General features: G+C 38.8%; 2 protein-coding genes across 4 annotated transcripts in view; one reads left to right on the forward strand and one right to left on the reverse strand.

The window, feature by feature from the left end:
* Positions 1-1,631, reverse strand: part of LOC145490797 (uncharacterized) — a 30,123-nt gene extending 28,492 nt beyond the window's left edge. The window contains exons 1-2 of the mRNA XM_081469893.1: positions 1,399-1,631; positions 1,090-1,293 (exon numbers count right to left, since the gene is read on the reverse strand). Coding sequence (XP_081326019.1) covers positions 1,090-1,172 — 83 coding nt within the window. The 5' untranslated portion in view covers positions 1,173-1,293; positions 1,399-1,631. The remainder of the gene's footprint in view (positions 1-1,089; positions 1,294-1,398) is intronic.
* A 186-nt stretch (positions 1,632-1,817) lies between these two features.
* Positions 1,818-17,364, forward strand: LOC145490798 (uncharacterized). 3 transcript variants are annotated; one of them, XM_081469895.1, is made up of 13 exons: positions 1,818-2,339; positions 3,753-3,811; positions 4,808-4,915; positions 5,933-6,054; positions 7,811-7,891; positions 8,856-8,972; positions 10,393-10,467; positions 11,526-11,571; positions 13,457-13,582; positions 14,160-14,206; positions 15,672-15,693; positions 16,597-16,686; positions 17,042-17,364. In XM_081469895.1, the coding sequence occupies exons 1-13, from the start codon at positions 2,203-2,205 to the stop codon at positions 17,122-17,124; spliced, it is 1,113 nt and encodes a 370-aa protein (XP_081326021.1). In that variant the 5' UTR covers positions 1,818-2,202; the 3' UTR covers positions 17,125-17,364. The 3 variants fall into 3 exon arrangements, with proteins under 3 accessions (XP_081326021.1, XP_081326020.1, XP_081326022.1); XM_081469894.1 differs by having other exon boundaries at positions 1,839-2,339; positions 15,672-15,732; XM_081469896.1 differs by having other exon boundaries at positions 2,302-2,339; positions 3,753-4,351; positions 15,672-15,732.
* Positions 17,365-18,441: the final 1,077 nt, after the last annotated feature.

Consider the following 18,441-nt stretch of genomic DNA (forward strand, 5'->3'; position numbering starts at 1 on the left):
AGATAAATTTTAAATGCATCATTAAGCATTTTTATCTTTTTTTAACCATTCACTCAATATAGCACGTGTGAAATAAAGGATTTTTGAAGCCGTAACTCTCAGCTAATGATACACTCTGGGGTGGTCACATGTGAGGGTTTCCTTGCATCAAAAGTACTTCCTTGACCTTGTAGGAAGTAGATCACTACACTAAAAAGACCCTTCAATTATTGAGACCTTTTTAGCTGTGGGCTTTAGCTGTGGGCTTGTCCACTGATGAAAAGTTAAATTCTCGAGTGAAAAGGAATGAACAACCAGTTGAATCAACAATGAAATATTACGAGGAAGAGTACTTGGAAATGCAAAATGCAAGCGTTCAAGTGTTCTCATTAATTTGCTATGCTTATTTCCGCTACAGCCGAACACAATCTTTCGCAGATACAATAATAGTCCTTAAATAAACTAAAAGACAATCAAATTATAGCGCCGATGGCACCGAATAACTTAATTTATTTTCATTCCCTCTTTTTCTTAATTTTTTCGATTTTTATCGCCTGCAATTCTTCTCCACTTCGCACCATCACCGAGCACACTAATTTATAAATTATACATTGTGAATTTTATCTTCACAATACACCTTACACCGGGGCTAAAAATTATAAAAGATTGAGGTTGTCTGATAATCTCTCCCAACACAAAACAAGTCAGCGGAGCGTAAATATATATTTGACAGCGTAAAACTGTACAAATTGACGTGAACTTAATGAAAACATAGGCGTCTTTCACAGTTTCTCTGATTAATGACGGCTAGCTGCTGCAGCAAAGCCGCAAAGCACACAGGATTATATTTACTCGATGGCGAAAATGGGAGTCTAAGAAGATTATATCTAATACAGGCAACTAGAAGAATGGAACTTCTAGCTCCCGCAACCTTTCTAGAACTTCACATTATCCCTCGACAAAAGTAAAGGGCTGCAGTTTAAGCGACCAAAATGCAGCAACGATAATAATGAATTCTATAATTGCGTGCTTCAGAATGCAGTGTGAACTTAAATTACTAAGGTGACACCTATAACGTTTATTTATAGTCCAAGAAGAATTAGTTCTCACCTCTCTTGTTCACGCGCGGGTTCGCTGGCAATCTTGCGTTTTCTGTCTTTTCCACCCGGGTTTACACCACCGTTAGCTTTCATTGTACTACTCTTCCGCGATAACTTATGGCATTAGATACGTTTACATCTTCCTTGGCTAGTTACAGCGACCGACGGACCGCACAGAATTCTTCAAGTCGCCATCTTCGCCAGCACAGTCGATCTGTCAAAAATCACAACAGAGCCGTGAATTAACGCCTTCATTTGCAAACGAAATGATACCAGACATCGCCTTGGAAAGTAAGCAGCGAAATCCGTTCTTAGTTACCTGAAAGAGAGGCGAATTCGTTCACTTTAAACCTTTCAAACGGCTCGGCCTCCTAAACCCGGACTTGCGTTGCGGCCTTTGGAATCCCACCGCGAGCCCAATGCGTGATACCGTGTATTGATAGCGCGGCCAAACAGACTGGGCCTGATCGCCAAGACAATAGTCGTATTGTTTTACACGTATGTTTTTCCTAGGTCTAAATTTTCCGGTAATAAATAATTTTTTGCTTCCCTCTGAAAGAATTTCTTTTGCTTCCCCTAAAAAAAAAATGCTCAGTCGTACTTTAAGAAAACGTCGTTTCTAATATTTCCTAGTTTTCACGAGAAAACGACCTGTCTAATTTAAAATTTACCCATGTTTGTTTTTGTACGTAGCTCCAGAATTGACCCTTTGCAGATAGGAATCACGTGATCCACACTTCAACGGAAACCTTTTAACTCCGTAGGTGTTCCCGGTGAGGGGTTAACTCTTCATTTAGCAAAATGGGAGACTTGAAAGAGACTCTATATGATGGGTAGAGATCATGGGCTTTTGTTTTTCAAGAAATTTTGTAGTTTATTCATTGCTGGAAGGCTTGATATAATAGGGCGCATAATTGGGAAATCGCTATCACTGTTTGAATGAATATGGTAACCAAATATTGAAACGACGAAATGTACTGTATAAAATGCGGGTACTCACTACATTTGCATTCAGATTTCGTGATGTGGGCGGGAAAAGAGTTGTGGGTAATTGTCAAAATGGCCGGCGAGTTGCTCGGGTCAGTAGCTTGTAAAATTGACTGATTCGATATTTGCGCGCTTAATGGAGATCGAGTGTGTTGTCAAAGAAGGCTGGGCAGTAAAAGAAAGTGGACAAGCTGTGCTTGGTCAGACAAATTGGCGGAGGCGATGGTGCCGACTTGTGCGAGGTCCGCATGGGACATCTTGGTCATATTACAGGTGGTTCGATATCATCATTTATTGTTTTTTGGTACTTTTGTTAACGGCGGTAAAAACATAAGCTTACATGAATATTTGATGCAAGTTAAAGGCTTTAACGTGTACGATCATGGTCTCGAACATCATTAATATATTTATCAAAGAACGTGACAAGAACGTGAACCCGCAACCTGCCATCAAGTTTATATTGCGAAAGACTTTGGACCTTTAGCTTTATATAAAGATACCGCAGTCTTCTTGTCTCGCTCGAGTTTCCCATCTGAACAATATTGTTCTAGTGATTTGATAACAATCGCATTACGCCTCAGAAAGCTTAAGCCTATATTTACTCAGAGGCATTTTGTTACTGACATGTGAAGGTTTCATTATCCTTGAAAAACATAGAGACGTAATCGTAAACTTAAGCTTAGATATTATAATTCTTTTGAGTGGTCAACCGTGAAATTTTTACCCCACAAGTTAGAACATTGTTTGCTTTGTACTTGTTTCCTTCCTGACTGAAACAATTTGATGTAAAATCTATCTCATTAATAATAGGGACACTATAAAAATATTCAAATTCGTGAACAGGCAAGCATTAAAATCATATGACGGTAGATCTGATGGTACATGTAGATTAAAAGTGATTAGCTCATCTGTTAAAGGTTATCTTGTAGATTTGAAATTTGGAGGTCTCTCGTCTAAATTCACCATGTCTCAAGTTCAACTCCTTTCATATAAATGGTCAAGTTATCACTGGCTAGGCTAGCTTCCCACCAGTTGGGGATCTTTATACAGTTTATGATTGAATTTGCAATGTTTGTTTGTGGTTTTACAGACACTGTGTCAACAATAATAGTTAGGCAACAGCCTGTAAGAGGGCACATACTGAAAGCTGTAATTCTGTACTGGATCGAAACATAGAAATCCCATCATTTCTATTGTTCTCCCAAAATTCCACTCATATTTCTATAACTCAACAGAAACATAGCCTGTGTCACAGCCGCCTCTCCCTGGAAAAAAAAATCAGAGATTTTTTTTACGGGGAGAGGTGGCTGTGACACAGGCTACAGAAACAGAGAGAATGTTTTCTTTTTCTTAAGTACTAAATCCACCAATATGCTTGGTAATTGGGTCGGCTTGGCTTAGAAAATTATGTCATCAATGAAAGACCTTTTGCAGTTTAATAATAAATGATAACATCGAAGATTGTTTACTAGTTTAGGTACCGTGTTGTTTTAGTTGCTTAAGTTCCACTACATATTGTAATTGTATATTCCTTTTTTTGTCTTTATTTTTCATCAAAATACTTTCCAGTGACATCATTCACATTATCCCCCTTAATGCCCAACTGTAGGACTGTAAGACTGAATGGTTAAAAATGTATGATAAAACAGTGACAAGAACCAATTTGTTGTTTATTTTATCTTGTAGGAAATTAGAAGATATTACATCAAATCAACCGGCTGGAAGAATAGAACTTGATTCAACATGTAAACCTTTGTCTAAACATAAGTATTCGTTTGTCATCTTTGCTAGAACTTTATGATATAACAGACATCAGAGAGGCAGTGAGATCTGTGAGTTTATAGGGGAATCTTTGCTGATTTTCCTCATTAGCATAAGCGAGTCAGCTTCTGATGGTGATACTGAAATATATTGAAGGGTTATATTGCATGCTTAACTGTCGCAGGGAATATGAGAGCAATGCAGTAGGTCCTTTTTGTGCCTTATGTGTGTTTAAAAACTCAATTTTAAAAAAAGAATGAATGGGCTCATTGACACACCTGGAAAGTTTGCAGTTTTTGAAAACCAGTATCTCCTTCAATATTTCACCCAAAGAGCTAAAACATTAATATTCAACATGTACTAAGTTTTACAAGCTCTTTAAAGGTTTGTTTGGAGTCAATGTTTATCTGAGACGATGCGTTCTCTACAGACAGGCAAGGCAGTTATCTCTAATAGAGTAGGCCTGAATGACCGCCACTGTGATCTTTTACGGAAACTTGCCAAAATGCAGCCAGGAAGATGGGGTAAAACCTGTGATGGATAAGCATCCTTCTTGCAGACAGAGTTACATAGCAACACTCCTAACCATATCAAGCTGCGGAAACCAGGATGAGCTCCAACAGCCATCCCAGGCCAGGCATTGGCCCCTGTGCCTCTTGTGCTTGTGGCAGTGGAACATTCCCTTATTTGACCTATTCATTCATTCATTCATTCACTCATTGTGTTTATTTGTCTTTTTACTTAATATACAGTATTTATAAATGTTTTAATGTGAGGCGAGGTGACCTCTAGAGACCATCAGGCTTTTAGTTGAGGCCACCTCGTACGTAACAATATGGTTACATAAATAGTGCAACAGTGTGCGGCTTTGCCAGTGTGGTTACTTACTTGATATGTAGCTAATATTATTATGTTGTACTTGTCTTATTACATCCTTCCTCTGTCAAAAATCAGAACACATACTTCTGTTTTTACTGTAGATGCTGCACGTGAACTTGAAGAAGGGGAAAGAAAGAAGAAGCCAAACTGCTTTGCCCTTGGTCCAGTGTTTGACAATTTTGCCAAGAGAACTTATTATATCAGTTGTGGTGAGTTCCTATTGTCCCCAGTCCACCTAAAGGCTGTTCAAGATCTAAAAAACTAGCTGTCAATGAGGGCATCTGTACCTGGCTAAGATTAAATTTGATCCTTGATTAATATTTATTTCCTCCCTGCCCCCAGCCTGTGAACATAGACATATTCTGTCACTTGTCTCTGCCCACATGTGAAACAAGAGCCAGAAAAAAAACCAGTTGCTCTCATGGGCTACCCTCACAAGAATGTCCAGTTTGAATAATTATTATTAGTAGCCCTTTGCCCTGACCTCTCAACCAAAATGTATACAGTCAAGTAAAAAGCTTGAATTACTAGAAGGCAACATTAAAACTTACAATGGTTTAAGATAGTTTCATTGCTGGGGAAATAAGAAAGCCATTGGCATTTTACTCAGTTTCCATGGTAAACAAATGTTAGGAGACAGTATTAAGTAGCCCCTACTGGATGGAATACTAAAACATGACAACGTACTGAAGTTTCCTTAACAATGCTTCCTTGGGTACTCATCTTAGTATGCAGGTTCAAAACTGCTTCACTGAGCCTGGGCTTTCACACACCACACTATAATGTCATGATACCTCCCTGTTACTCCATGTATTATTTGCCAAGAAGGAAAATTAATGGTTGCTGATGAGGTTTTTTACAAGCCACATCCAGGGGAGCAGGAATGTTGCAGTGGTGAGAGTGCTCACCTCCCACGTACCATTTTAGGCTCAGGATTAATTCTGGCCCCGTGCCATATGTAGGTTGAGTTTGTTGTTGGTGCTCGCCTTGCTCCGATGGTTTTCTCCAGGTTCTCCGCTGAGGTTATAGTTGTTTTGATACCATGATTTTGGTATCAACTGATATAGAGTGGTTATAATGACCCATCAAAATCTAAGTCTTACTTACAGAAATTACCAACTGGCCTAATTGCTCCTCTTATCATAGCCCAGTACAACAGAATGCTAGTAATGATCAGGTATAAAGTAAGCTAGGTGTTTACATCAAGTATTCATTGTAATACACAGAAAGTGTGGACGACAAGCTTAGCTGGATGGAAGTGCTCAATGCTGCTACTGAATCACAATCGGAGCCTCAAGACAAATTTGACAAGGGAAGAAAAAGTGTTCGACAAAGGCTGAACAGAAGGGTGAGCCTTTTTGTAACCAAATAGCTTGAAACAGTTTGGCACTTATAAAGGGGTTTCACATGGCAAAGAAGAAAACTTTAATTCGTGTAATGTAACTGGTTTGCTGACATTTTGCTTGCAAACGGTGATGAGCTTAACTTAAACCTGCAAAAATTTGCTCGTCTCTCTCTTTTTTTTTTGTCATCTGGCTTTTTGGCAGTTCTATAAATGATTGAGTAGAAAATAAAAGAAAATGGTGAACATTTTTGTAATTTAGTTTGCTACTTTTTCAACTCAAAATGACACTGGTCTAGATGCCGGTCTAGATGGGAAAATCTAGACTGCAGTCAATATCGATTTCGGCCAATCAAATTCATGAATTTGGTAGTTCCCAGTCCTTGTGAGACACAGCCATATAATAAATTTGATATTAGAAAACAACCCTGAGAAAATATGCGCACTGATTGGTTAAAAATCATGTTTCTATAACTCGATAGAAACACAGAACTAGCACAAACTGTTGACGTAATGATGGCATGAGCAAATAGAATTTACATTTTGATGATCAAAGTAAACAAGGTGTTTTCTAAAAGAAATACAAAACATGTTCTCTGTGTTTCTATCCAGTTATAGAAACACTTGTGAAAGTTTGAGAGAACTCGAAAAAGCTGTGGGAACATGAGGCGTAGCATCTCTCATTCTTCCAAACTTCCACTCGTGTTTCTATTAAATAATTAGATTATGAGCTCGAGATTTCTATCACGTGATAGTTGACGAGGGCACAGCCCGAGTCAACTATCACGCACAGAAATCGAGGGTGAATAATTTAATTATTGTTTTAGTATAAATCTACTAGTCGTTCAAAACTTTATCTAAACCCTCTTCACAGACGCTTTGAAAACGCCAAGAAGCGGCTGTCAATTGGTTAACAAGGGCACACTGCCACACTACTCACTATCTATCACAGGATAGATAGTGAGTAGCGTAGCCAATCAGAGAACAGCATTCGTGATAGAACGCTAATAGATTTATACTAAAACTCAATCGAAACATGGTACATGTTTTCTATTTCTTAAATAAAAAATGGGGGTTACCAAGCTCTTTTTTGAGTTATAAGGGCTTAATGCTAATATTAAGGGTGTTTTTAGCAGGTCACATTGTTGCTCTGGTAACCTATTATGCTACAAAGGTGACAGCAACATGTTTACCAATGATTGGGCAATTCTTTGATACCATTTTGGCATCAACTGATATAGAGTGGTTATAATGACCCATCAAAATCTAAGTCTTTGAAAATTACTTAAAAAATTAGTGCCAAAAGCAAATTTGCTCCCCAGCCCTTACTCTTAGTACATGTACGTGTAAATTTAAGGACTTTTAATTGAATTACAGCTCAAACAAAAGTGTCATACAGAGAGTATGATGATAAGTGATGAATGATACTACTTTAACCAAAAGTTAGGGCTAATGAGAGGTCAAAAGCTTTAGAAGAGTATAATATATATTGTAAGTTATGAAAACAAATAATGCAAAAAAAAAAAAAATGATCTACAGTGTATTCCTTCCCTACAAACAATTAGAAATGGAAAAGTTTTCTCAATCTCCTGCACCAAACCACAAGGTCTGTGGCTAATAATGCCAGGAGTATAAGTGGGAGGAAAAGCAGCCAAAGGTTGAAACTGTTCTAACTTAGGAGTAGTAGCTTGCATGTTTATTGGCTTAATAATTTTGCTCCTTTATTGATTTCATTTGGTCATTGCCGTTTCTTTATCAACAGTCCAGAAAACACACTGCTGGCAAGAAGAGGGGAAATAGTAGCAAAGAAGAAATATGTTTACATCCTCTTCAAAGGTTGGAGGTAAATGTTACTGAAGCAGCTCATTAATCCAATGTCAGTATTTACAAACGGTTAAATATTAGGTACCGTATAAACAAATCAACCACTGACTGACAAACAAATGACAAAATTAAGCCAATTAGAAACTCAGTCACACTCTGTCATCGTTTACAAATGTATGTTATATCATCCAGTTGTCAACAAAGGACATATGTGTTTAATTTATAAAGTGAAAACTCTTGCCGTGTTTCATGCAAAGCTGTAAGATAGTCAAAATACTTCATGCAAAAGCATTCAATGCTGTTAAATGCAATTTAACAAAGTTAACAACAAAGAGTAGCTGGTACCTCCAGTCAGCGGCATTCATATGGTATTGCAGGCTCAGCGCACTTTGCCAATGTACTAGCGTGTTCCAGCGTGGCAGTCCCTGTAACATTTTGGTTGTAGGATTGAGCAGTTTCCTGCACATCTTCGGTCTGTTCGTCGACATCTTTCTATGCCCCCTCCCCCCCCCCCTCCCATCCCATTCCTGTCTCCAGCACGATGCAGTTGTTTATGTGGAAATATTTATCACCTGCACTTTCATTTTCAAGCAAAACAAATCCATTTTCATTATGAAACTTTTTGTGCAACTTGGAAGTGGTCCAGTGAACCACAAGAGACTGAGCTTTCTTTTCTTTATTCATAACTGTACTGTCTTGCTATCAAGTTTATAATAAAAGCCATGAACACAGTGAATTAACAAAGAGGTTATAAGATATCTTAAGATAACTTTCAGCATCATATCCATGGGTTGAGGTGTTTGCACACCCCCCTTCCCTACCCCACAGGAGTTGTTTACCTTCGCTTGCCTTATTCTGAAAGATCAAGCAGGCCTTTGGTTCTTGTACTCAAAATATTTCATCTCCACTGACAGTGTGCCAGGTTTCTCTCTTTTAGATAATGTTTAGGATTGTTCATACTTTGTCATTGTCTCATTTTACAGCAGTGGACAAATCTTTGTCGAATCATTGATTCTGAGGAATGGAAGAAAACTGATTCCAAGAATGGAATATCAATATCCCGGCTTAGCTTTACAAATAATGAAAAGGCAGCTGTCAAGGTAAAGATAGTCATAGATAGGCACGTAATGCGTCCAAAGGTCCGTGTGTCTACAGGTAGCTCTGCGCTCGTGTTACATACAGCACGTGTCTATAATGTTACATAACTTAAGAACTGATTATTAATAGTGACAGACCAAAAGAGAAAGCTTTTTATTTCCACCTTTTATTGGACATAGTGGGCTATTAGCTTTCAATATCAACATTTTTCCTTACCAGTTCCGTTACCAAGAAACGTTGCTGTGCTTATAATAAAATATCATAAAAAATTGTGTTTCATGTTTAAGTCTGAAAATCTGAGAAAAATTTTAGATGCCAAGCTGCAACTCTGCAGCATCTCATAGTCATCAATTTTGCAGCGATATAAAATTTGTTAGCTTATAGATTGGCCTCCCAATAGTAATCTTATTGTTAACGCAATTCTTATTTTTGCTAACCTGTGTAGCTTCTGTATTATTTATTTAAACGAAATTCTGGATATTTTTTTTTTGCCCTCGCCCAAATTTTCGCGTGACCAGCAGGCGAGTAACTTTTCGGTCGTGCGGGAATGCTTGCTAAGCAGGCTATATTTGTATTGACGCAACTGCTGTAATGAAAATTACAAAGATATGGGTACTATGTTTGAAAACGCCATTCCGTGTGGAAAGGCTCGTTTAGATTCAAAAAGATAATTTTATGCAGTCTAGAGCTTTTGAAGGGAAATGTCATAAAAACTCTGGCAGTGTCCACACTAAGCCGAAGAAATTTGAAAACGCTGCTTTATTTTTTCAGTTAGGCCTACCGTCCGCACTAATCCGTCACCAAAACGGAGCTTTTCGAAAACGGTTAGGCCTACCGTCAACACTAATCCGTGACGAAAACGGTGCTTTTCGAAAACGCTCTTCAACCCTGAGGAATTTGAAAACGCCGGCTTTTCGTTTCCTTGTGAACGGAAAACATTTTGAAAACGGAGCTTTTCGAAAACGATGACTCACGATAATCATGTGATTTCCCTGAACGAGTTGTCCTCAAACACAAATACAAAATGACCGGTGATTGCTGCGTTTTTAAATTCCTGTGGCTTAGTGTGGACGGGGCCTCAGTGCACTTAGTTTTCCATATTTTCGATAAACGCTTTAAGCTTACACTTGTCTCTGAACAGTCCATTATCCCTCTTGCTGCCTCATTAGCATTATGGTATGGGAAAGTCCTCCCTGTCGAGTAAACGACAGAGAGAAGCACGAAGTGCTGGAGAACCAACAAAAGGGAGGAAGGGTGGGTCGAGTTGTAATTGCCCGTGACTTGTTAGCTTAACTGATACAGCTGCATATCATTAAGTTGTTTATATAACGCTACTGACGTCATCACAAGGGATCTTGAATATTCTATAAAGTTTGAATAGTCAGTCAGTTTGAAATGTATATATATTTTTTTTAACTACAGGTTGAGGGAGTTATTCCAGTTCCTCCAGACATTGTATATGATTATCTGCGGCTGGCAATGCAGAAAGGTGGCAAGGTGAGAGAAAATACCTTGATATGTCGGTCTTAACCCTGGTCTTAATACTAGGTGATTTATCTCTTGGTGGGGGGTGGCTTAAAGGGGTATAAAGAAACCGTTAGAAAAAGCAATCGGACAAGACACTACTGAAAGGTTCATTTGACGGATATATTGTATGATTCTGATTAAGCGTTTTTATCTGTACCCTTTTAACCCCTAAATCCGGAAATTTCGGTAGGAGGTGAATCGGCTCAGACAATTGTGTTCCCAGAAAATCCATTCGGAAATTGTTAAGCACCTCCAGGAGTGTTCCTCTTACCGGAATGTCGGAAAAATGTCCGTGCCGCTTGAACATTTCTTTCGTTCCCAGGCTTTCTTTGGGGACCTTCGTGGGGTTTAAGTTGTTTTTAACATGACGTCGTTTAGCTGCATGTGAGTGTGGCGCTTGAACATTTCCTCCGTTTCAGGCTTTCTTTCAGGAGGACCTTCGTGGGGTTTGAGTTGTTTTTAACATGACGTCGTTTAGCCGCATGTGAGTGTGGTGTCTGTTTCTTCAATTCAAACGGACCCGCCACAGAAACGCAAGCACTTGGTCCCGGGAGACTGAATAGTGTGTCTGCCTTTATCACTCATGCTCTCCCTATATTGACCCTGTATACAGGAAACATTTCCGCTATGCGTGCATGTAGTTTTCCTGTAAGCGACAAGATCAAAACTCACTTGAAATTCATGTTTCTGCAAGCCTTGTGATCTCATAGTGACCGAAAATTTATGTAATTCTTCACAATTAAAAGAGCACCAACGACCGTGGTGTCTTCTTTGTCAAAAAATTCGATTTCGGCAACTTCAAATACTCAGTCAGCCCTTTGACTATAAACTTTGAACTTAAGTCTGCTGTTTTGATTGAAAAACCGGAATGCGAATATATCGCATCAGTTTTAAGACATCAAAGGTGAAGGTTTTCCATAAACGCATAACTGATGGTCTTAAATGAGGGTGTACTACAAGATGAAAACGACTTTTTATCATAACTGCTCTCTACTCAACATATAAAGACGCTTATATTTTCTTTTCAGCTAGACCAACCATTTCGAGGTGAAGAGGTGCTACAGAAGATTGACGGTACAGTACTATTTGTCGATTTCTCTTCCTGTTGATACGATCACTAACGGGCCATGAAAATTTAGTTATTAACGGGCTGGCCGTATTAACGGTGTAGGGTCAAATTTCACGACTGGTCTAAATTCTTTGACTTCTTAGCAGACAGATCACAATTGCACTTCTAAACAACTGTTCTTTAATAGGCATCCGTGGAATGCAGATATAACTTTTTTTAAAAATTGAAACTTCAATCAGGACATGCTTGGAATACGCGGTACCTGTTTGGAGCCCTTATCTCGCATTCATGCTTTAGAGAGTGTACAGAGAAGAGCATCGCGACTTGCTCTTAATCAACGGAAAGGGGAGATGTCGTATGAAGACCGTTGTCAGCTGCTTAAATGGCCTACTCTATTTGACCGTAGAATATATTTATCTTTAGTTGAGTGTTATAAGATTGTTTTTGGTTTTTATCATCTGAAATTTGAAGACTTTTTCGAATTCGCCACAACTAAGTGTACGAGAGCTAATCATTCGTACAAACTTTATATCAAACCTGCCAAACTCAATTGTTACAAACATTCTTTTTTTATTAGAATAGTTAAGCTATGGAATAATTTACCAAGAGACTTAGTGGAAGCTGATAGCTTCCAGCTATTCCGATCCAAGCTCAAATTGTATCTGAATGTTTAATTAAGGATCCTTGTTTTTATATATTTTCTGTATTTCTCGTATTATTTTAGGGAGTTTTTACATACGGTTTACCTCATAACTTCCTTTTCGAGACGCCTTTTCTTTTTTATCTTTTGTTTTTATATGTATACTTTTGTAACTTTGCGTCTTGAATAAAGAATGTATGTATGTATGTATGTATGTATGTATGTATTTCTCGTATTATTTTAGGGAGTTTTTACATACGGTTTACCTCATAACTTCCTTTTCGAGACGCCTTTTCTTTTTTATCTTTTGTTTTTATATGTATACTTTTGTAACTTTGCGTCTTGAATAAAGAATGTATGTATGTATGTATGTATGTATGTATGTATGTATGTATGCATGCATGCATGCATGCATGCATGTATGTATGTATGTATGTATGTATGTATGTATGTATGTATGTATGCTAACAATGAAAAGATAAATACAATACCACAGATACGATATTTCAAGAGGGTTATGCTAAATAGTGAAAACTGCATAGCACTAATAAACTTGAACATAACTGGTTTGAGTGGCCGTATAAACGGGGTAAAATTATAAAGGATTATACGCGTTGGAATTTCGGAATGTGGCTGTCGGCCGTATTAACGGAATGGCCGCATTAACGGGATTTTCAGTCTTAGAAGAAAATGTATGGGCCTTAGTCGGGACAAAAAAGGGTGGCCGTATTGACGAGGTGACCGTAAGCTGGTAAGGGGGGGTTCTTCGCACATCTCTAATTAACTTAAGTTGTATAGTATTGCTAATGTCAAATGACAGACATGGCATTCACCGCTTCGTACCCATGCTCCGTTACATTTCGTGCCGGGTAAGGTAAAGAGCGGGAAAAGTAGAAGCTCAGCGTTTGTCCCACAACTCCGCGCGCAAATAGTGAAAAAGTTTGTCTTCCAAATAAGCCGAGAAGGCAACAAATTGAAAGTTATGAGAAAAATTATCATGGGTAGACCATGCACGTAACAAAAGCCAGACATTGTTTCCACGAGGTTTCTGAAACTAACTTCGCAAATCTTAGGGAACTTGCAATTCGTTCTTTACGTCTTGAATGCTGCTTGCTTGTATCATTTACCTTTAGTTCTCAGTATATGAACTTATTTTGATGAAAGTGTCCCATCTGTGTCTTGTTGCTGCCCCCCACCCTAAAGAGATGTGGTAAATATGTTACTGGTTTCTTTACCTTTCTCTATTGTAGAATCTATTCCTCATGCTTGGATCGTGTACAATAAATATATTCTGCCTCTCCCAAGTGCCTCACCGCGGGATGTGTGTCTGCAGAGGATGTGGATGCCCTCGTACTTAACTAGAAATGGGACATCAGGTATTTGACTTTTTTATATACTGTAACTTATTTGCATACACGTTTGGCTTATATACCTATTGTAATAGGTAAAAACGTTGGAAAACTGCAATGATGCTGGAAACATTTTCGCGCAACCTGTTGTGCGGCGGCTTGGAATTATGAGTTGCAAGCTCGTGTTGCATTCAGTGAAAAGTTATTCATTTCTTTTTCCTTCAACCCAAACCCAGGTGAAAGACACTCTCTCCTCTGGGTTTAGGTCAAAGAAACGACTGACTTTTCAGGCTTTCGGCTCCCAGCCTTGAAAAAAAAAAATTACAATATTTAGAGAGAAAGACACATCAGCCTAAGCTGGTTTCCGTGCGGGTCCGTCTATCCTGGTCCAATTGGAATTTGGAGTGTTGGTTTTTGGCAATTCTTACTGACAATCCTTGGCGAAAAGCACTTTAGAAATCATTTTAACGGAACCTGGTGCAGTCGAACTAAAACTTGGCTTAGACTTTAGGTTTGAGATTTTTTGGCTGCTTCGATGAGTCCCTCGCCAATTGTAAGTGTTAAAATCAAGCTTCTGTCTTGTTTACTTCATATTATCTTGCAGGAATGGTTTTATGGTCAACGCATCACTCGCAAATCCCACAACAACAGGTAAGTGTGTTTGGAACAAGTAATATTAGGCAGGATGTCTTGTCCAACAGTGGACTGAGCCAGCAGTTTTTCGACACCAGCGTTACCTAGTATTGTGACGTTTTGTAGTGACGACAAGCTGACGTCACAAATTTTGATTCTGTTGGTCTAAGTCTATGGCCAAACGGACTCGCAAGTAGCCGCAAGTTGAACTTGCGTTGGGTGGTTAAACGGACTAGTAAGTTTCCTCGTAAGTACACGCAAGTCGCCAAAAAAAAAACCATTTCAAGGCTTTCAAGGCTGTATTTCACTGGCTAATATAGGTTACTATAACAACGAATGGGTGTCACTCAACTTGCGTTGACTTGGGTTGGGTGGCCAAACGGTGAAAAACTTGCGTCGACTTGCGTACAAATTTGATCTCGACCAAAGTGAGCGCAAGTCATCACAGGTCAACGCAAGTGCACGCAAAGCCTGACCAAGTAGACCTACTTGGATCTACTTGCGAGTCCATTTGGTCGGCATACTGTGTTTATTTTGGCCGGCATGCTGTGTGCCCGTTTGGCCAGGGCATAATTGGTTAGTGGCTTAATTTACGCGGGAATCATGGCTGATTTGTCTGTACCCTAATTATAGCCCAGAGCATAATGGCTTATAATTAATCTAATAAGCACACTTTTGTCTCTATGTTTACTTTACTGATACGCTGTTCTTTGACACGGATTTTATGAAGTTACTAATTTTTTTACTTGGCATCAGTTTAAACAGTATTACCGCCCTTTTGGTAGGCTTCTAGAAATAGCTTCCCGCCCTCCTCGATTAACAGATCTACCGTCAGATAGATGTATTTTTAATCAAAGCGAACAGGAAATGTCAACTCAAGGGCGATATTATCGCTTGAAATGTCGGCAAATTCCGTGAAATCTTAGCTGAAAACAAATAAAGAAGATTCTGTTTAATCTTTAGCTATTTTGACTATCCGGCTTATTTTGCGCCTTGATTGTATTAACTTCGTTTTTCTCTAATTTCAAAGCAAAGTGGAGAGTTTCGTTCAATTTAAAAAACCTAACGTCATACATTATTCGTTTTAAAAACATTAGCCCTAATTTTTCAAGCTTGTGGATTGCTAATGCTTCTCAATCTCCCTCAGTCTTAGGCATTCTTACTCGTGTGGTTCATTTCTTTTGGTGTTTTTTTTTTTTTTTCTACCTAAGTAAACTGCTGTTTTGAGGTTCCTCCAGTTTTACTGTGTATCGTGACTTACCGTCTCTAAAGACGTGTTTGCATGATTGTATGTGACCTGCACGCGATAGAAGATTCTTCCAGGTGGTCCATCAAAGCATAAGATCGGTGTAACTATGCACTTGTGGCATTGCGCGTGATGATGTGATAATAATGGATCACCTTTGGTTAATCTTCAGACGAGTTTTAAGGTGCGGGTGTTGTGATAATTTGATGACATGTGTTTTTTTTGTCTTATTTTTAGGGTTTCACCAGAGTATTGGCAGGTTTGTCGGGATTTGTGTTATCGCCTATAACTACATCAGGTAATATGTCTTTCGTATACAGTTCGCACCGCCTCGGCGGGATTGGGAGACAACACCTTCTTTTGTGTTCCGACAGCCAGCTCGTGTTTTTAGCCTCCTCACTGTGACACCAAACGCGAGGCTGCTGGCAAATTATGTGTTCTGGAATATCTCAAGATTCACGTGATTCTGCGAGTGATCGCACGCTTCGTAGAGCATATGATTATTCATTCTCTCTAATCCCGGAAGTGGTGATAAAAAATAGACCTGAATAAATTGGTCGGTACGGCCACAGAGATCTGTTTGAAGATAATCCCATTCGAGGTCAAAGATTCACTTTGCTTCACTTCTAACTTGGCAATTAGGAATCCAAGGTATTAGAGCCCTTTTCTTTCACCCATGCTGAGGATCACCCGAAGATTTTCGAACGTAACCGAAGATTGCGCAAAAAAGACTAATTGCCGAACATTGCCGAATGTTCTTCACGAGTACCCGAGGACTTCCGAAAATTGACGAGAACGTCAACACGTCCTGCTATCATTAAAAATCTATACTTAATTTGAATCTCTCTTTAAGCTTCCAAGATATTTTAAACTAAGACACTTTAGGGGAAACAATCTAATCTTTAGCATTGCTTTTGTAAGGCCATAAGCTTTATTTACTTCCTTCAACAGGATTGTTTCCCTCAAAGGAAACTTGTTATACCATGCCCGTGGCATGTCTTTCATCTGCCTTTTGCGTTTAGCTGATCAAATTCTGGGTTAGGTTCCCCTCTCTCAAGAGACCCCCTGTCTGTGAAGTTCGCAATGAATTTAACATCGCCCTCTTAGTCTTTTTAAGGATAATTATATCGTTTCGGGTAGCTCATTTTCGTTGTTTTTCCAGGCTCCTTAACGCACACGAATGCAGTATTGCTAGTTCAAATTGATGTTCAAGACTCGTTGCAGACAATGCTGGAAGGTAGCTACAAATCAGGTAAATACAAACGGTTATCATTCAATCATGGAAAACAACAACTCTACGTTAATGTTTTAAGTGGAGGCAGTGTTGCCTAGTGATCCGCTGGATGTGTGATCCGGGGGCCCCGAGTTCAAATCCTCCTCCCTGCCACTAGATGGATTTGTGGTTTGTGGTCCCAGATTCAACTCTTCCCCGCTTTGTAAATAGCCAACTGGTCAGCCTCCCACCAGTTGGGTTTTTTAACAAGTTTCTCTTCAATTTACAATTTTTGTTTGCTTGTTTCAGTGTCCTCAATTAGTACAGTAGTGCTAGACACTTCGGCACTTAAATAAATTGTTTTTTTCTCATCTGTTTTGCTTTTGTTTGCTAGGTCTTTTAAAGATTGGTCTAAGAACTGCTTTTGCTCACATAAGTCACTTGGTGGAACAGTACTATGAGTACATTCAAGGATAGCGGAATAATAAAACGCTTTCGTGTTTAAGTTGACAGAAGTAATAAGTTTTAACTTAATAGATCGCAAAGGCGTCGATGAATTTTGTATAGAACGTTTTCGTATAGAAACATAAAGAAAAAAAGAAATAATGTAGTAATATATGACACTTGAGTTTATTTAAAAATAATAAAGTAATTAAAGATTCACATAAGTGGTTGCTGTAGGCTGCATGGTTCTTGGTTGAGAGGCGATACTTTCAGAAAGCACACCCGACACACACTCCCCCCCCCCCCCCCCCATATTCTCTCGCTGTTGACCGATTTGATAACAATTCGCGCGAGTAAAACCTCTATTTTGGTCCAATTTCAATTCTGCTTTGTGGTAATTTACAACAAGCTCGCTTAGAATATTTTTCCAAGATAGATGTGGACAAACAGTCGTACAAGCAGAAGAGCACCCGAGGGTTTTGCGATAGTTTTTCACACTTATTACAAAACAGTTGTTTGCTGATGCAGGGATTTTCTAACATCGAAATTTCCTGTTCCATTCTTTTCTTGCCTGCCAGGGCCACCAATTACTACTCTGAAAACATGACTCTGAAATTTCAAAGTGAGTTTTCTCGCTTTGAAATTAAAACAAATTTTATCGTTAGGTTTTTCACTCATGGACTGAAGGGCCATTGAAATACCAAAGCGCGGAGAATTAGTTGAGGTTGGAGGCTTCAAACTTTGTTTGCACGATGCACTGCTGTAAAAAACAAAAACAACAAACAAACGATGCACTCCTGTAAACTATATTTCCTGTCGTATGGAGACGGGAGGATAGAGAGGCAAATGGGGGCACATTTGCTTTGGAAGCAAAACATTTCCGAGAAAAAATCGAAAAGAAAATGAACTGCTCACTTTTTTTGCGCCTGCAACAAATGTTGCATTCACGAGTGGGAAAACAGGGATACATTTTAGAAAATCAACCAATGTTTCAGCAACAATGTTCTCCCTTGCTGCGGCACTAGTCCTCTTCCTTTATTCCTTCCGTATACTTCTCGTTTTTCCTCGAGTGAATTTTCCTTAATTTTAACGAGCTTGTAAGTGTGGATTGCCTTGTTCGGCGATTAAAAAATATTGCTCTTTTTTTTTTTTCTTGAATCAATTTTCCTAATTTTAACACGCTTGTAAATGTGGATTGTCTTGTTTCGTGCATCAAAATTTTGCTCGGGTTTTTTTTTTTTATCGGATTCAAGTTTGCTCAATGTTAACGAGCTTGTGACTATCGTGCATGACCTAATTCTCCTTATTCTCATCGAATTGTATACACAGAAATTCGCATTGATTGATTGA

Source organism: Orbicella franksi, chromosome 6 (genome assembly GCF_964199315.1).
Source record: "Orbicella franksi chromosome 6, jaOrbFran1.1, whole genome shotgun sequence".
Taxonomy (NCBI): domain Eukaryota; kingdom Metazoa; phylum Cnidaria; class Anthozoa; order Scleractinia; family Merulinidae; genus Orbicella; species Orbicella franksi.